At 40.0% G+C, this 20,471-nt stretch overlaps 1 protein-coding gene across 1 annotated transcript in view; it reads right to left on the reverse strand.

The window, feature by feature from the left end:
• The window catches only part of LOC117502832 (ryanodine receptor 3-like), a 175,561-nt gene that overhangs the window by 23,649 nt on the left and 131,441 nt on the right, over positions 1-20,471 (reverse strand). The window contains 10 exon segments of the mRNA XM_034161947.1: positions 2,100-2,204; positions 2,297-2,425; positions 2,497-2,585; positions 2,674-2,754; positions 14,467-14,540; positions 14,616-14,692; positions 14,806-14,885; positions 16,493-16,592; positions 16,744-16,800; positions 16,895-16,946. Of these exon segments, the coding sequence (XP_034017838.1) occupies positions 2,100-2,204; positions 2,297-2,425; positions 2,497-2,585; positions 2,674-2,754; positions 14,467-14,540; positions 14,616-14,692; positions 14,806-14,885; positions 16,493-16,592; positions 16,744-16,800; positions 16,895-16,946 (844 nt within the window).

Consider the following 20,471-nt stretch of genomic DNA (forward strand, 5'->3'; position numbering starts at 1 on the left):
ATTCCTCTGCAGATGATCAGTTAGCTGTTTTACAACTACCCTTTCAAGAATTTTTGAGAGAAAAGGAAGGTTGGAGATTGGCCTATAATTAGCTAAGATAGCTGGGATAGTGATGGCTTTTTAAGTAATGGTTTAATTACTGCCACCTTAAAAGCCTGTGGTACATAGCCAACTAACAAAGATAGATTGATCATATTTAAGATTGAAGCATTAAATAATGGTAGGGCTTCCTTGAGCAGCCTGGTAGGAATGGGGTCTAATAAACATGTTGATGGTTTGGATGAAGTAACTAATGAAAATAACTCAGACAGAACAATCGGAGAGAAAGAGTCTAACCAAATACCGGCATCACTGAAAGCAGCCAAAGATAACGATACGTCTTTGGGATGGTTATGAGTAATTTTTTCTCTAATAGTTAAAATTTTGTTAGCAAAGAAAGTCATGAAGTCATTACTAGTTAAAGTTAATGGAATACTCAGCTCAATAGAGCTCTGACTCTTTGTCAGCCTGGCTACAGTGCTGAAAAGAAACCTGGGGTTGTTCTTATTTTCTTAAATTAGTGATGAGTAGAAAGATGTCCTAGCTTTACGGAGGGCTTTTTTATAGAGCAACAGACTCTTTTTCCAGGCTAAGTGAAGATCTTCTAATTAGTGAGACGCCATTTCCTCTCCAACTTACGGGTTATCTGCTTTAAGCTACGAGTTTGTGAGTTATACCACGGAGTCAGGCACTTCTGATTTAAAGCTCTCTTTTTTAGAGGAGCTACAGCATCCAAAGTTGTCTTCAATGAGGATGTAAAACTATTGACGAGATACTCTATCTCACTTACAGAGTTTAGGTAGCTAGTCTGCTCTGTGTTGGTATATGGCATTAGAGAACATAAAGAAGGAATCATATCCTTAAACCTAGTTACAGCGCTTTCTGAAAGACTTCTAGTGTAATGAAACTTATTCCCCACTGCTGGGTAGTCCATCAGAGTAAATGTAAATGTTATTAAGAAATGATCAGACAGAAGGGAGTTTTCAGGGAATACTGTTAAGTCTTCTATTTCCATACCATAAGTCAGAACAAGATCTAAGATATGATTAAAGTGGTGGGTGGACTCATTTACTTTTTGAGCAAAGCCAATAGAGTCTAATAATAGATTAAATGCAGTGTTGAGGCTGTCATTCTCAGCATCTGTGTGGATGTTAAAATCGCCCACTATAATTATCTTATCTGAGCTAAGCACTAAGTCAGACAAAAGGTCTGAAAATTCACAGAGAAACTCACAGTAACGACCAGGTGGACGATAGATAATAACAAATAAAACTGGTTTTTGGGACTTCCAATTTGGATGGACAAGACTAAGAGTCAAGCTTTCAAATGAATTAAAGCTCTGTCTGGGTTTTTGATTAATTAATAAGCTGGAATGGAAGATTGCTGCTAATCCTCCACCACGGCCCGTGCTACGAGCATTCTGGCAGTTAGTGTGACTCGGGGGTGTTGACTCATTTAAACTAACATATTCATCCTGCTGTAACCAGGTTTCTGTAAGGCAGAATAAATCAATATGTTGATCAATTATTATATCATTTACCAACAGGGACTTAGAAGAGAGAGACCTAATGTTTAATAGACCACATTTAAACTGTTTTAGTCTGTGGTGCAGTTGAAGGTGCTATATTATTTTTTATTTTTGAATTTTTATGCTTAAATAGATTTTTGCTGGTTGTTGGTGGTCTGGGAGCAGGCACCGTCTCTACGGGGATGGGGTAATGAGGGGATGGCAGGGGGAGAGAAGCTGCAGAGAGGTGTGTAAGACTACAACTCTGCTTCCTGGTCCCAACCCTGGATAGTCACGGTTTGGAGGATTTAAGAAAATTGGCCAGATTTCTAGAAATGAGAGCTGCTCCATCCAAAGTGGGATGGATGCCGTCTCTCCTAACAAGACCAGGTTTTCCCCAGAAGCTTTGCCAATTATCTATGAAGCCCACCTCGTTTTGAACTGTGTACGTTCACAATGAACCTTTCAGAATTCATACAGAGTTACAAAGACAGGAGTTTAACTGTTACAAATTGTTTGATATGTTTATTTTGTATTTTGGGGATCAGTGTACCTGGGACAGCTTCATCTGCATGTTGGCAAACACGTGCAAGAATCCGACGACTGCGTCCCACAGTCTGCTGTGAGCCAGACTCTGCTGGTTCCCAATACACGGGCCCTGACAGAGGACAAGCAAAACCCGGTCTTAACAAATACAACACGAGTAAAGACCATCACCGATGAAACAACGATGGGTTATAACGGGCTCACCTGAATGTACTCTGTGAGAGAGTTAAATATCTGCTTAGCCACAGATAAAGCTTGGGAGAAGTTGATTTTTCCAGTTTCATCAATCACATCTTTGCCAGAGTAGTACCAGTAGAAGTCACTGATCGATTCCTGGAGAGCAGAACACTTTAGAATTCTGTTGACAATAACACTGTGTAGGGTCGCGTTTGTCTTTTGCGGACCTGCAGTCGGAGCAGGTAGTCCACGGTGCTGATAATGATGTTGACCGTCATCGTGTTTCCTGTTTGGGTTCTCAGGAAGTTCTGGAAATCTGACAAAAGAAATGTTCTGGTCATCCTCAAAGCCTGTTCATGGACAAGAAATACGCAGCTACGACTTTCACCTTGAAGCAGTCTTACCGCCATTGTGCCCCTCACACAGAAGCTGCAAAAACCGGAACAGATCTTTTGTAAACTCGTCATTCTGTAGCACCTTGGAACCTTGGAAGAAAAAGAGCCCCCTGTGAGCACTGGTGCAAAGACGTACAGAGAATTATAAATCTGGATTTCAGTGATCACCAGCCATTAATGGCGATCAACAAGTTGATCTTAATCATGTAGATGTGTATCTGCGTGTCTAATCTGCATGTGACGGCGTGCATCTGCAACATACATTCTCAGATTTATTTACTATGCATGTGTGAAACAATAACAAAATGAAAATGGTAGAAAGTTTTTAACCACAGTCGTGTCATGATACGGCTCTACGCTGGCAGATACGTCAGAAGAGCTGGACTGAGATCCAACAGGGCGAGGAAGGTTCTTTATATTTGGCAGAAAATTACTGCAGTGAAATTTTCAGAGCTTTAAGTGCAAATAACCCCAAATTGGTTTTGCTTTTAAACTGTATCTATGAGTTATACATTTAAAATATTACACAATTATAATGCATTTTACCACACAGGGCCTGATTTACTAACGGTTTTGCATGCACAAACACCATAGCTCCTGCAAAAAAATTTGCATGCTGATTTGCATGCTAACAGTGTGCACTGAGGATAGTCTCTTTCAAATGTGCAAAATAGTACATATTGTCCATTTCACACATTGGTGTTCACAAATATGCAATCTGGGTCCACTAGAGTGTGCAAAATTGTGGGTGTTCAACATGCGAATAGATGAGCTTTGCAAATCAAAATCAAATCAAATCAATTTTATTTATATAGCGCCAAATCACAACAAACAGTTGCCCCAAGGCGCTTTATATTGTAAGACAAGGCCATACAATAATTACGGAAAAACCCCAACGGTCAAAACGACCCCCTGTGAGCAAGCACTTGGCAACAGTGGGAAGGAAAAACTCCCTTTTAACAGGAAGAAACCTCCAGCAGAACCAGGCTCAGGGAGGGGCAGTCTTCTGCTAGGACTGGTTGGGGCTGAGGGAGAGAACCAGGAAAAAGACATGCTGTGGAAGAGAGCAGAGATCAATCACTAATCACTTCCTTAAACCTAGTTACAGCGCTTTCTGAAAGACTTCTAGTGTAATGAAACTTATTCCCCACTGCTGGGTAGTCCATCAGAGTAAATGTTATTAAGAAATGATCAGACAGAAGGGAGTTTTCAGGGAATACTGTTAAGTCTTCTATTTCCATACCATAAGTCAGAACAAGATCTAAGATATGATTAAAGTGGTGGGTGGACTCATTTACATTTTGAGCAAAGCCAATTGAGTCTAATAATAGATTAAATGCAGTGTTGTGAGTGTCATTCTCAGCATCTGTGTGGATGTTAAAATCGCCCACTATAATTATCTTATCTGAGCTAAGCACTAAGTCAGACAAAAGGACTTCCAATTTGGATGAACAAGACTAAGAGTCAAGCTTTCAAATGAATTAAAGCTCTGTCTGGGTTTTTGATTAATTAATAAGCTGGAGTGGAAGATTGCTGCTAATCCTCCCCTCGGCCCGTGCTACGAGCATTCTGGCAGTTAGTGTGACTCGGGGGTGTTGACTCATTTAAACTAACATATTCATCTTGCTGTAACCAGGTTTCTGTAAGGCACTTGTGCCAATTCAACAAGCAGATCCACCTTGGATTTGCTGTGGCGACCCCAAGTGCAAACAAGGGAGCAGCCGAAGGGACTTACTAGAATAAATCAATATGTTGATCAATTATTATATAATTTACTAACAGGGACTTAGAAGAGAGAGACCTAATGTTTAATAGACCACATTTAACTATTTTAGTCTGTGGTGCAGTTGAAGGTGCTATATTATTTTTTCTTTTTGAATTTTTATGCTTAAATAGATTTTTACTGGTTATTGGTGGTCTGGGAGCAGGCACCGTCTCTACAGGGATGGGGTAATGAGGGGATGGCAGGGGGAGAGAAGCTGCAGAGAGGTGTATAAGAGGTTTGCACATAATTTTTCAAAGATAAAGCAATTTGCAGTAATTTAGCATGTATGAAACCCCTGTGCTAACTTATCCAGTATTATTGAGCAATCAATGCAGACATGCATAAATCTGATTAAAAGTTGATCCCGGCTGAGCTGTTTGGGGTATGCATTTCTTTATTTTCAATCTATAATCTTTAACACAAAAAACACCACAATTAAACATTCATTTATAGCGAACATGCACAGGGCTGACAGCAGTCAGCAGGCACGAAACGCAACAACTACAATTATAACATACAAACATAAATAACTGTCATTCCATATCACACCCTCTCCAGCTATACGAACGTGAGGTGAATATATTAACACCAGAGTCAGTTTAAGTGATGTGAAAAAAATGCATCCATCGTAGGAAAACACATTTGAAGATCATCACCTTAACTCAACAGTTTAATAGTAATAATAATAAAAATATTTGTTCAGGGCATTCTAGTTTACCACAGAATCCAGACAAGAAATGGACACAGGGTCTATTTACAGCAGAGAGAGTTAAGTAAATAAAATCAAGACCATCTTTATTTGCCCATGAATGCACAAACAATCCATTTCAAGCAAAATTCCTTTTTGATTTTGTCGATTTTCAATAAATTATATTTTCAGTTCAAATGTGTGTTTGCCTAATCGTGCGCAAACCTGCAAGTGGCTGATTGAATTTCATTTTGCACTCACGTCCAAACATGCAAAATCCTTATTTAAATACTACTGTTGTTACCACTCGCTGTCAAGTGCACAAACTGTCTTCGTAAATCACCTGCAAAACATTCACAAACCCAATGTGCAAAAGTTTGGAAAGTTCACGCAATTCGGCGCTTGTTTAACAAGTGCAGAATTAATGTAATGATCTTAGTTGGGGTGTAACGATGCATCATGAATCCTGATAATCTTATTGTGAAGTGTGTATCAAGTAAAAAAAACAAAAAAAAACCAACTTCGATCATGATACCATGAGAAGTCAACTACTGCACGGAAGAAATAACTTCTTGCAGAAGAATCAAATGTTTTTTAAAATATGCAATTATATGGAGTTGAAACATTGACCACAGATTTTCTACACAATCAGTGGGAACAGTGAAGTAATTATTCATTGTGATATGTATTGAATTGCGATATCTCAATATTATCGTGGCGCATGTGTACTGTTACACCTGTAGATCTTACTAAATCAGGTCCATAATCCATTGTCCAATTTGGTTTGGTAAAACAGTGTTATAAGGAATTTTAAGCTTTGACTGCATATTTGTGTCTAAATGTGTAAAAGGTGTCTGGATCTTGCATGAAGTTGTGTTATTGGCAGTATTTTCCTGACATAGTACAAATGGTCAAAAACAGGACAACGTGTCGATCTCCACCTGGCAGACCTTTGCGTTTGAACTGGAGTGTAAAGTGAAGTTTGCTTGGTAAAGGTTGGTGACCACTGATCTTCACGAACTCGCTGAGATCTAAATGTGCGATACTCCTCTCAAAAGCAATTAATGATGCAGGCAGCACAGGTTTGGTGTTCAAACCATTGTGAAGTCCTTTAAAAGCCTTTAGATTGCAGGATCAAAACTGAATCCAAAGAGGTTTTGTTTTGAAAAAAACTTTTACGTCAACAACAGTGAAAGGACATCTGCAGAAGCTGGAAGTTCTGAGCTGGAGAACTTTCACATGCAGGTCTGAAAGCGGCCGGACGACTGGGTAGCATTAAATAATCCACTGTGAACACAGCTGTGCAAAATGAACAAAACCCACTCGTGTGAGGAGATAAGAACACGTGAAAAGTTCCATATCTGGATGGAAACCAGCTTTGTGACCCCCTCAAGTCCAAAGTCAGACAAAGCTTTGCTCAGGCTGTGGATGTCCTCAGACCTCCAGTCAAACTGTCGGGAGGCGGATTTCATAGAGTCAGAATGACATGTTTTAGCAGCTAAACATGTTAAGTGTTAATAAACAACAACACAAAGGAAATTAGACAAATAATCACACAAAGGACAGGCAATGGATTGGACACGAACAGTCAGCATGCACGTGTGTCAGATACAGAGGTCGCATTCAGGTAGGAAGCACAGCCATATCAGTTGATCTAGATTTGCTATTTACCCTGCTGAGTGTGGACTGCCGTCGATGGTTTATGTTTTTAATGACAGGAAACAGACAGGAGACAAACAATACACAAAGACATAAGCAAAAAGAGAGGACAGTGGCGTTACAATTGAAAAAGAAATGAATCCATCCAAAACAAGAGGGGAAACGACGTCATGCAGTTACAATATCATCGTTTTAGGAAGGATGCTTGGTGAAGGTCACAGTCCCGGGTTCAAGCTCACGTGATGAGTGTCAAAACAGAATTCAGTCACGGTGAAGAGCTCCACACAGGTAGCAACGGCGACTTGTTAAACACAGAACTCTGGGAGGATGTTTAGCAGAGGACTGGATGATGAAAAGACACACACACACACACATTTTGATGGTGTCCAGGAAAGAGTGAGTTTTGTAAGTGGGGAGACTGATGGAAGAACATTTTCTCTAAGACACCCAGAATTTGTTAAAAGTCACCTAGAAAACATCCTTCATCATAACATCAGTGTGGCTTAAACATCTTCCCACAGTTTGACAGAAGGTGGCTTAGTGGGGACATTATGGAAAATCCAACAACCTGCAGTGACTCTTGCATTTATTTTAAGTTCTGTTTCACTGCAGACAGTAAGAACCCAACATGTTTTATCTTTTATCTGGTCAACTTCATGTCATTGGTTCATATTCGTCCATTCCTGCATTTCAGGCCTGCAACACATTCCAAAAAAATTTTTTTGGGGGGTGGGGTGGGGTGGGGTGGTGTATTTAAATAATGATGTAATCATTTGGTGCAAAAGCAGTATCCATGAAAGGCTTTGAAGAGCAATGATGGAAAAAGGATCCCCTGTTTGTCAACAAATATGTGAGAAAAAAAACTGAAATCTTTAAAAACAATGTGCTTCAAAGAAACATTTTTCCTTCCACAGTTGCATAATATCATTAAATAATTCAAGGAATCTGGAAGAATTTCAGTCTTTAAGCACAAGAACACAAGCTGAAGATGAACGGTCAATCACTGATCCCTGAGAAAGCACTGCATCGAGAACAGTTATTCATCAATAACTGATATAACCACACTAGCAAGGATTACTTTGGAAAATCTTTTTGCAAGCACTAAAATACAAAGTTACATTCACAAATGCTACTTTACTGTGCAAAAAAAAAAAAAAAAAAAACTTAAATGAACCTTTTCCAGAAGCAGCGCAGACTTCTGTAAGCTCTTAGGCATCTGGGTTGGACATCCCATTATGGAAATGTTTATTGTGGTCAGACAAATTAGTGCATCAGATTGTTTTTGGAAGAAATAGACACTGCGTGCTCTGCACCAAAGACAAAAAGGACCACCCAGACTATTATTAAAAGTCCAAAAGCCAGCAAGAATTAAAAAAAAAAAAAATCCATGCCATCCCAACTTTTTCTGATTTGGAGTTGTTTTTATGACTTTCGTTAGACTTTTTTTTGTATGTTTGTTTTTTTGGTACTGTAGATGAAGTTACACTATTCCCTTTCTCACAATATCGATTGCATTTCAGGAAAACAATTCACCTGTTAACCATATTACCACATTGAACTTCCCCGTGGAATTAGGTAAAGATGGTGAAAACGTCCTAAAAGATTCTACTGACTGCAGGTAAAAAAAAAAAAAAAAAAAAGCTATCACAAAGTACTGGCTTCAAAAAGACACTGCTACTTTGGGAGTCTTTATTGGTATTGCTAAATATTTACATCTTCTTGAACAAATGTCATATTTCTGACGACTCTAAAAAGAGCGAGGGAAGAAAAGGTGGGAGAATAGTGCCAAGTGGTTAGTGTGCTTGGTTTCAGTGCAGGAGGTCCATGGTTCAACCCCCACCCCTGCCATGTTTCTTCATGTACTGTGGAGTTGCATCCGGAAGGGCATCCAGTGTAAAACTTGTGCCAAATCAATATACAGACCCACCTTGGATCTGATTTGGTGACCCCAAGTGAATACAAGAGAGCAGCCGAAGGGTCTTACTTTTTACATAGCTGATTTTCCATAACTGACTAAAAGTACATCGATGTGTCATATCCTCGCATTACATTTTTATATACATACTGTATACTCCATGACCTCATGTCTTTTGTACTTTTTTGTCATGTGAAAATGTTTCTGAAATAAAAAGTTGGAAAAAAAAAAACAAAACTCAATACCACGTAAACACGTTTTTGAGATTTCCTGTCAGAACGTCGTCCCGACAACTTTCAGGAACAGTGTGTGAAATCACATAAGTGGGATAAAGAAATCCAAACTTATATCAGAGTGTCAAAAACTTGCTTGATGTTGACCATTAAAACGCACATGGTGGCCAAAAACAAACATTATGGGTTTTATTGTTTGCCTGACGCAAAACAACGCACAGTGACTGTTGCTGCTGGTTTCCATCCAATGCAGTTGTTTTTATGCACAGTACTTGAGTTACTTAATCAGCAATTAAACCTGCGCTCATCTGGGCTCTCGTGGGCAAGATGGTCTTAAAACGAGCAGAGGTATAGTGTCGGTGCATCGCTATCGTGAGGCAGCAGAAAGTAGAAACAGCAGAGTTTTTCTGCCTGTTCATGGGGTGAAATAGTCTGATACGCCTGACAAAGGTGTCAATGTGGGGTCCGTGGGCCACATTTAGTCCAGACTCCTTTTGTTTCGGGACACCAAGAAAATTAATAAATTCTCAGAAAAATCAATGAATTATTGTTCAGCAGATTAAACAGTGGTCTTTGCATTACTTTGAATGTTTATATTACATTTATAAAGGTCATTTTGTAAAAAATATTTTAAGTTGTATATATATATGTAATTAAACATTCCCATTTGGCCCTTGATCCTCCATCCAGATGAATTTGTGCATCTCTGCACATACATAAAGCTTGAGGTGAGTTACTACTAAATAGCTTATGTGATATTTTAAATAGGTACTGGAATATTTTTTGTTAAACTCTTCAAATTAAAGCTGAAAGTCTAAAACAAACACATCAGTTCCACTGCGGTGGTCTACAGAGACATCATCACAAAAACGGCCACTGTCCAAATACTTATGGACCCGATGGTGTCAATGCAAACCTGAAGAAATACGATCAAAACATTCTGAGTCACAGCTAAACACTGAACTGATGTGTGCAAATCCACATGAGATGGACCAGAACAGAACCAAACATGCTAAGAGCTTGAAGCTGCAACGTGACGCTGCAGGAATTAACGAGCGGCAGACGGCGAAAAACGTCGTGCATGAAATGACATCGATTCTAAGTACAAACATTTATCTCAGCCTCAAAGCCTGTAGAAATAATTTATCAGCTAAAACAGATTCACAAAACTCTCACTGCATTTAACTTCAGGACATTTATGATTTCTAAAAATACACATGAACAGTACTTACAAAATAACTATAACAAATTATATATATATATATATATATATATAGCAAACAGAATAAATAAAACAAATGTTTATACTTAATATTTTATACTAATTCTCCCACATGATGTTTGCAAATAGTTGCAATAGTTGAGTGTTGATTTGACACGTTGGTGCACAAAGTAATTCAATAAAATTCCCATCAATTTTGGAAGGAGGAGATAATTTTATTTTATTATTTTGACAAACAGGAGATAAATGTTGTGTTTAAATGGCAGAGAGAAAGCAGAGGGAATGAACATGTGACCACCAGCAGAGGTCAGCAGATTTTCAGAACCGCGTGGACCTGCTGGAGAGTAGGAATGTGGTCAGATATTTAAAAACCCTCATCACAGACACAGATGTCACATCAATGCTGGACTTGATGTGATTTATTTCAACTCTTCTTCTGGTGCAAAATAATTGTACAAGAAACATAAAAAAAACCCAAAACAAAACAAGAATCTGGCTCACAAGTTTGAATGGATTTTGGGTTTTCTGAAATGAACCCATTAGTCATTATGACTACAGCCAGTATCTTCTCTGTGCAAACATTAAAATGGTTTGTTCGCCAGCAATCACTGGATTGACCAACAGGCATGTAGGAATGGACCGGTTGGCTGGATCCTTGGTCAAACCAGCCAATCAGTCCATTCCCAGATCTCTGTTGGTCAATTCAGCAATTGGCAGCACGTGCTCCCAGACTTGATTTAACGTCTTGGATTAACCAATACACAGAACAAAGAAAGTCCAAGGAGCTCTGTGGTGATGTGAGAAAGAGGATCATAAATTTTCACAAGCTAACAATGTCTCTTGGAGTAATTTCTAGAGAACATCAGATTCCAAGGTCATCAATTCAAACAAATGTACCAAGTACACATTGTTGGGAGGTGGAGCCACTTTGCCACGAGGAGGAGGAAGACCTGCGTCATAATATACGCCACCGGGTAAGAATTAATTTAGTCTGAAATCGTTGCAGTATAAATACACATTCTTGGTGAGGTTAAATTCATCATGTGGGAATTTGGAGCTCTGTTAGCAACTGTTTGGATGTTTGCCAGAAGAAGATTTGTTGGTCAAAATGTTGCATGTGGTGAAGCTTTCATTGAATGTCCAGTTTGTCTTATTTTCCAAACTGTATTGCCCAGTTTTGTGTACTCCGTTTCTTTCTTCATGAAAATTCAACTACAAAGGAAAATACAAGATAAAGAAAAATATGGTGAGTTGTCATCCAACCCCTAATTAGAAATAGCTGGAACAAATTGGAAATTTGAAGAAAGAAAGAAAAATCAAGTGATTCTTACATTTACTTGGACTTATTTCACTGTAGACCGTATGGACCAAAGACATTTCATGATGTTTTTCTGCTCAGCTTCATTTGTTGACATGTCAAGTCCTGCATTTCAGGTCTGCAACACATTACAAAAAAAGTTGGGGTGCTAAAGCCTTTACTACTTTAACACGGAACACTGAGATGTGTTCCGGTGTTATTTTTACTCATTCTTCCTGGAAGCACAAGGTGAGCAACAGCATGGGGTCGATGCTACGTTTTTCATTCCAAAGTTCTCCATACGTTCTCTATTGGGCACAATTCAGGACTGCATGTGGGCCAGTGCAGTGCCTGCATCCTCTTCTTCTGCAGCCATGTCTTTGTAATGTGTGCAGAATGGGGTTTTGTAGAGTCTTGGTGAAAAATGTATGGACTCTCCTGGAAAACATGCCGTCTTGAAGGCAACATATGTTGCTCTAGAATCTCAATGTATTTTTCTGCATTAATGCTTCCATCAAGGGCGACGGTAGAGAGGAGGCCAGGGTGGTACTGGACCCGCCTGAAATCTGATTAGACACCCCAGGTGCCCCCCCCAGTGATTGACATGTCACAGCACCACACATCTGGTCGAAAGAAGCCAGCTGCATGTTGAAATCGGTGACACCAACTGACTGCTAGGTTCCTCCTGTACAGTAGCTGGTGCTGTGTACCACAGAGTTCTAATGCACCTTACTAGGAGAAGAAAAATCTTCGCCTTGAGTCAGATTTGAATCTGGATGTGTCGCCCGAACCACGGATTCCTAATGACGCCAAAGTTATTCGGGTTGTCTTGTATATATGCGTTTCTCCAGTGATTTTAGACAACTGAAACTAGCAGACAGCCAGCTGATTCATGCTCTGTTGGGTTATATGAGATGTAAGATGCTCAGGCTGAATGAAATACAGCTACTTTACTCCTCCTCTATTCTGTATAAAGGCTCTGGACACTGAATGGACAAAGTTGCTTCATCAGTAAGCAACGACACTGTTGCAGCCACAATGAATATCCATTAATATCCAACCTGAAACTAATTTCACCATGGTGCTGCGGTGCTAGGTGCGGTGGAGTGAGCTGAGAGCGGTGACAGGAAGAAAGGCGGTGAGTTACATCATTAACACCTCATTTAATGATTGTTGCACAGCGGTTACGTTCAACAGCACAAGACATCTAGAAGTCGAGTCTTTTATTGATAAGTAAAGACAGTTAGTAGTTATTTGAATAAACACAATCTAGAAGAAAATATGTTTAATAAGTCCAATAAGGACTGGAAGGACTTTTTTTTTTTAATAACCTCTTAATTTTGCTCTCTGAGTGACACCAGGATGATGCATTTCACTTAAACATACACATGCCCCCGACTGTTTCTCAATTGCCCTCAAACGTAATGGAACACTTGGTATTTCACACATTTTTAAATCTTTTATGCCATTTCAAATACAAAAAATAAAAATTTCTAAAATTATCATCCTTAAACTCAAACTGAAAGCAAATCTCTACAACTTGATATAAATTAATTGTGTGTGTGTGTGTGCATTTTCATTCATGTCAAAACGGTGTCATGGTGGTGGTGCTGTTGAAAAATTGTTTTTTACATTTTGTGCACTGTTAATGCTGGCAAATTACATACAACAATCTCATCTCGTGCTTAATATTTAGCTACTTTAATATATTTCAACATAACTGATAAAGAAAGAAATTAATTGTGGACCCCCTGAAATAGCTTTGGCCACCCTCTGGCCATCCCAAGGAAAAAAGTCTAGCTCTGCCCCTGGCTGCCGTCACAGTGTAAATTACCTTTGCCAAGGGCACTGACACAATCCCATACAATGACAAACCCTGGCTTTTGGGACTTGATGCTTGATTAACAGTCTGGATGGTCCTTTTTGTCTCTCCACCAGAGCACAGCATCCACTTCTAAAAAAAAAAGATCTGGAATAGTGGATTCATCTGACCACAATACATGTTTCCACTGTGTGATGGTCCAACCCAGATACCTCAGATCCCAGAGAAGTTGAAGCCGCTTCTGGACAAGTTTAATGGCTTGTTCACAAAAAAAACGAAGTTGGGTAAAAGAGGCAGGAACCGGCTGAAAACCCATGACCAAAAAACGAAATCGGGAACCACAAAACATTCCATCTGCTGTCAGGAGGGACACAATCAGACAGGTGTGCATGATACAGCGGCGACAGAAAGTAATCCCACAAAGTAATCAAAGTAATCCCTTGCCCATGTGGTTATATCAGCTATTGATGAATGAGTGTTCTTGATGCAGTGCTGTCTGAGGGATTGGACATCATGGGCTCTTGTCCTTTATACACTGAAATTCCTCCAAGCTTCCTTGAATTAATTAATGGTATTATACACTGTGAAGGAGAAATATGCAAATCTCGCCCCATCTTTCCTCATACATTTGTGAATAAACTGGAGCTCCTCTGCCCATCTTTGCTGCTCAAAGACTCAGCCTTTCATAGATACTGCCTTTGGACTGAATCATGATAATTATGACCTGCTGACATCACCTGTTTGTAAGAACATCATTATTTCACTTGTTTTACTTCATTACTAGCCCTAAATTGCCACAATCCCAATTTTTTCAAATGTGCTGCAGATCTATAGAGAAATAAAATAAAACTGACCACACAAAACATGAAACATCTCCAGATCATGATATCTGCAACCAAACATAAGCTAATATAAACATAGAAATTACTGCTATCTGTGTGTGTGTGTGTGTGTGTGTGTGTGTGTGTGTGTGTGTGTGTGTGTGTGTGTGTGTGTGTTGTTGTTGTTTTAGATTTGCATTTTCCGTATTGATCCAAGTTTTTCCTGATTTGGGGTTGTAATTCAGTATCAGCTAAGCACAGGAGAGTAGACTATTTTAAGTAGAGTGGGGGAAAAGAAAAGTGTTGAAAGCTAAAACGACTGAACAGAAAAAAAGGTAGAATATCAAAACAGAAAAGTAGTTGGATGTGTTTCCACCTACCTGATCCTTCCTCTGTCACCATCCCGAGTCCTTCTGCTTTGTTCTGTCTCTCAAATGCATTCAAGTCCAGGACACTAGAGGAAAGAAATTCAGCGTTCACATACTGTTGGCTGGCCTGAAGTTCCTTGAACAACAGGAAGCTGCCGTACCTGCAAGACTGCATGAGTCCTGACAGACTTTTGAAAAAGCCTGCATCTCTTTTCTCCTTCAGGTAATCAAGCATTTTCTGGAATAAAGATGAAAATAACAACATTTAAATTAAATATAATCAAAAATTCACAGATTCATGGTAGATGCTGTTGGTTTTAGTGTTACGTGTTTTGAGTTTTCAGCTCTGACCTGCTGAACTTGCACGTTGCCTCCATTGAGGATGGAGATGCCTAGTTTGAGGGTGCAGGTCACCATGGGGCCCAGACGACCTGACGGTTGAGGAATATAACAGATTAAAAATGCAACTCGGGACAAAGAACTCAGACTGGAGCCGCTTTGGCTGGAAATCAAGAAAAATAAAGTCAGAGCCTTCAACAAATGAAATGCAGCACACAGAATAAGAACGTGTGGCGTGAATAACCAAGGGCAATTTTGTTGATGATCCATCATGCACGGCCTAAAGTACACAGCACAAGTACATTTGGGGCGTGTCCAACAATGGATTCTGAAAACGGAGACGGAGGGAATGTGCATAAAAATGGCCATTAAAAAAATAAAAAAAACCTTGTCACTGTCCAAATTCTTACGGACCGCAACTCTGACACTCTAATGTGAGCTCATAGTTTGTGTGGTAGACTGTTCATCAAACAAAAGCTCATCAGTGTCCAAACATTTATGGACCTAATGCACTGGCAGTCTGCTGTGTGCTCTTACCCAGTGCATGCTGGGATAGTCCTCCACCCCACCCCCCACCCCCACCACCACCACCACCACATAGTGACTGCAGAACAAAATCAAACATTTATTTTGTTATTTTGTGGAAATGGACAGAACAGAACCTTTGGCTATGAAACACACGGATGCACGTGTCCCTCTAGCGTACAAACAGCACCACATAATCGACCCAAACATGACACACAAATACTTTGACATCGAGGGAGTGACAAAGATTATCGAGCACTTTTGTGGTACTCGTAACAGTAGTATTTAAGGGGAGAGACACTTTTGTGCTGAATCATCATCAGCAAGTGTGCTAAAAGGTTGGTGTCATACTTTTCTCTTCTAAATGGTAAATGGACTGTATTTATATTGCGCTGTTCCATCTGCATCAGATGCTCAAAGTGCTTTACACATCAATGCCTCACATTCACCCCGATACAAGGCGCCCACTACACGCCAGGAGCAACTAGGGGATTAAGGACCTTCCCCAAGGGCCCTTAGTGATTTTCCAGTCAGGCTGGGACTTGAACTGAGGATCCTCTGGTCTCAAGCCCAACCACTAGACCATCGCCTCTCCTCTCCTCTTCTCTTCTCTTTCCTTTGAACTTTTTACCTACTCAGTTTTGCAAGTAACAGTATTTAATTAATTAAATTCTTAATTTAACCAGGTTAGTCCCATTGAGATTGAGACCTGTTTTGCAAGGGAGACCTGGACAATTATCAAGTTTCCAATTCACCTAACCTGCATGTCCTTAAATATGGGAGGAAACCAGAGCACCCGGAGGAAACCCACACAAACACAGGAAGAACATGCAAACTCCATATACAAAGGCCACAGGTGGGAATTGGACTTATGATCTTTTTGCTGTGAGGCAAACAGTGCTAACCACTAAGCCACTGTGTTGCCCTAAAAGTAAAACTAGTAGCAGCAGTAATAGCAGCTGTCTCTTCTTGAGGCAACTATCATCGCGTCCTAACAGTTCTCTGGAATCCAGGATAGGTGGTAAGTGATAGCTCTGCTGGTGCAGGTGAAGTTTTCATTTCAGTCTCTGAATCAAACCTGCCCCGGGGAAGATAATCAGCTAAAAGGCCAAGAAAAGTTTGTTAGGTGGGAAGCGACTGATGAGCCTGGGTGAACGAGCCGTGACTCGATTACCTTTAGCGGCGCTGATCATCTGCAGCACCATCTCAGCAGCCCCGCGAGCGTGGAGCCGAGCCTGCTGATACAGGGTCTTCTGCTTTTCCATCTCTTTTTCCTGATGAAAAAAAAAACACACACAGAGGCACATGAGCACCATGACAGTGTGATAACCATGGTAACGGGTAATGTAGTATCATCTTCATCTTAAAGGAGAGCTGAGGACAACGTGGAAATGTCCAAAAGAATTTAAGGTTTTCAATCCATACCTCAAATGTTTTCTCTTTTTCTTCCTCTTCTTCTTCCTCCTCGTCCTCTGCACAGCTCTGAGGACACAAGACAGATTCGTCAGTCACAACTCATTTTTGGGATTTTTATCAGAAGAGTTGTGAATTTTAGTGAACACCATTAATTCATTACCTTTGCCATCATATCTGCATACGCAATGTACAAAGGATCTTCTTGCAAGTGGCTGAAAGCAAAGTTGCACGTTGTTACTGTCTGAAGTTCACAAACTGTATTTTATAGAACATAATCTCTAAATAATGTTCCATATGGATTCAATAAATGAGTGATAGCAGAGGAGCAAAAACAAGAAGATGGAGTCAAAGAAGATGCAATTAAAGTTAATACACAGAGCATCTGGAAAGTATTCACAGTGCTTCACTTTTTCCACATTTTGTTATGTTACAGCCTTATAAAGTAAATTAATTTTGCAAATTTATTAAAAGCAACAAAAATCTAAGAAATCACATGTACATCAGTATTCACAGTCTTTGTCATGAAGCTCAAAATTGAGCTCAGGTGCCTCTTCATTCCACTGAACATCATTGAGATGTTTCTACAGCTTAACTGGAGTTCACCTGGAGTAAAGTCAGTTGATTGGACATGATTTGGAAAAACACACACCTGTCTACATATAAGGTCCCACAGTTGACAAAACATGTCAGAGCACAAAGCAAACATGAAGCCAAAGAAATTGTCTATAGATCTTTGATTCAGGATTGTCTCGAGGCACAAATGTGGGGAAGGATACAGAAACATTTCTGCTGCTTTGAAGGTCCCAGTGAGCACAGTGGGCTGCATCATCCACAAATGGAAGAAGTTCAGAACCACCAGGACTCTTCTTGTAGCTGGCCGCCTGTCTAAACTGAGCGATCGGGGGAGAAGGACCTTAGTCAGGGAGGTGACGAAGAACCCAATGGTCACTCTGTCAGAGCTCCAGCATTCCTCTGTGGAGAGAGGAGAACCTTCCAGAAGGACAACCATCTCTGCAGCAATCCACCAATCAAGGCCTGTATGGCAGAGTGGCCAGATGGAAGCCACTCCTTAGTAAAAGGCACATGGCAGCCCACCTGGAGTTTCACAAAAGGCACCAGAAGGACCTCAGACGTGGAGAAAAAAAATTCTCTGTTCTGCTGAGACAAAGACTGAACTCTTTGGCGTCATGTTTGTAGGAAACCAGGCACCATCACTACAGTGAAGCATGGTGGTGGTAGCATCATGCTGTGGGGATGTTTTTCAGCAGCAGGAACTGGGAGACTAGTCAGGATTGAGGGAAAGATGAATGCAGCAATGTACAGAGACATCCTGGATGAAAACCTGCTCCAGAGCGCTCTTGACCTCAGACTGGGGCAACGGTTCATCTTTCAGCAGGACAATGACCCTAAACACACAGCCAAGATATCAAAGGAGTGGCTTCAGGACAACTCTGTGAATGTCCTTGAGTGGCCCAGCCAGAGCCAAGACCTGAATCTGACTGAACATCTCTGGAGAGATCTGAAAATGTCTGTGCACCGACGCTCCCCATCCAACCTGATGGAGCTTGAGAGGTGCTGCAAAGAGGAATGGACCAAACTGCCCAAAGATAGGTGCACCAAGCTTGTGGCATCATATTCAAGAAGACTTGAGACTGTAATCGCTGCCAAAGTTGCACCAACAGTGTATTGAGCAAAGACTGAATACTTATGTACGTGTGATTATTTTATTTAAAAAAAAAAGAAATTGGCAAAAAAAAAAAAAACTTTTTTTACATTGTCATTATGTTGAGTGTAGAATTGTGAGAGGAAAACTAAATTTACTCCATTTTGGAAAAAGGCTGCAACACAATAAAATGTAGAAAAAGTGCTGTGAATACTTTCCGGATGCACTGCAGGTCACAGCTGTGCAAAGGATTCTGGGACAACTAATGATAAATAATTGTCCAGTTAATCTATTACTTGGAACGTCTCATCCTGGTTCTTGTGGTGAGCTTGTTGAAGCTTAAAGTTATGTCCATCAGTGATTGTGATGTCAAATTTCAGAAGAATCATGCAGCATCATGAGTGAATGGTTGGGTTTAAAGACTTGTGGGATCACCGTCACCACTCACTGCATTTAATATTGTCATCTCACATGTTGAAATTGTTTTTACATACAGTAGTGTTCACAATAATAGTGCTATGTGACTAAAACGATTCATGCAGGTTTTGAGTATATTTCTTATTGTTACATGGGAAACAAGGTACCAGTAGATTCAGTAGATTCTCACAAATCCAACAAGACCAAGCATTCATGATATGCACATTCTTAAGGCTATGAAATTGGGCTATTAGTAAAAAAACAAGTAGAAAAGGGGGTGTTCACAATAATAGTAGCATCTGCTGTTGATGCTACAAACTCAAAACTATTATGTTCAAACTGCTTTTTTAGCAATCCTGTGAATCACTAAACTAGTATTTAGTTGTATAGCCACAGTTTTTCATGATTTCTTCGCATCTGCAAGGCATTAATTTTGTTGGTTTGGAACCAAGATTTTGCTGGTTTACTAGTGTACTTGGGGTCACTGTCTTGTTGAAACACCCATTTCAAGGGCATGTCCTCTTCAGCATAAGGCAACATGACCTCTTCAAGTATTCTGACATATCCAAACTGATCCATGATACCTGGTATGCGATAGATAGGCCCAACACCATAGTAGGAGAAACATGCCCATATCATGATGCTTGCACCACCATGCTTCACTGTCTTCACTGTGAACTGTGGCTTGAATTCAGAGTTTACGGGTCGTCTCACAAACTGTCTGCGGCCCTTGGACCCAAAAAGAACAATTTTACTCTCATCAGTCCACAAAATATTCCTCCATTTCTCTTTAGGCCAGTTGATGTGTTATTTGGCAAATTGTAACCTCTTCTGCACATGTCTTTTATTTAACAGAGGGACTTTGCGGGGGATTCTTGCAAATAAATTAGCTTCACACAGGCGTCTTCTAACTGTCACAGCACTTACAGGTAACTCCAGACTGTCTTTGATCATCCTGGAGCTGATCAATGGGTGAGCCTTTGCCATTCTGGTTATTCTTCTATCCATTTTGATGGTTGTTTTCCGTTTTCTTCCATGCATCTCTGTTTTTTTTGTCCATTTTAAAGCACTGGAGATCATTGTAGATGAACATGCTATAATTTTTTGCACCTGTGTATAGGTTTTCCCCTCTCCAATCAACTTTTTAATCAAACTGCGCTGTTCTTCTGAACAATGTCTTGAACATCCCATTTTCCTCAGGCTTTCAAAGAGAAAAGCATGTTCAACAGGTGCTGGCTTCATCCTTAAATAGGGGACACCTGATTCACACCTGTTTGTTCCACAAAACTGACGAACTCAATGACTGAATGCCACACTACTATTATTGTGAACACCCCCTTTTCTACTTTTTTTTTTTTTTTTTTTACTAATAGCCCAATTTCATAGCCTTAAGAGTGTGCATATCATGAATGCTTGGTCTTGTTGGATTTGTGAGAATCTACTGAATCTACTGGTACCTTGTTTCCCATGTAACAATAAGAAATATACTCAAAACCTGGATTAATCTTTTTAGTCACATTGCACTACTATTATTTTGAACACTACTGTAGCTTTGCCTCTGTCAGTTGCAGCTCATGTGACCATAGGGTTAAAACACGCTTCGGGCTTCATGTGTAGGGTTGAATATTTGTGAGGCGTTCTCCTTTGTCCATTTGTT

The sequence above is a fragment of the Thalassophryne amazonica genome, chromosome 21, assembly GCF_902500255.1.
Source record: "Thalassophryne amazonica chromosome 21, fThaAma1.1, whole genome shotgun sequence".
Taxonomy (NCBI): Eukaryota; Metazoa; Chordata; class Actinopteri; order Batrachoidiformes; family Batrachoididae; genus Thalassophryne; species Thalassophryne amazonica.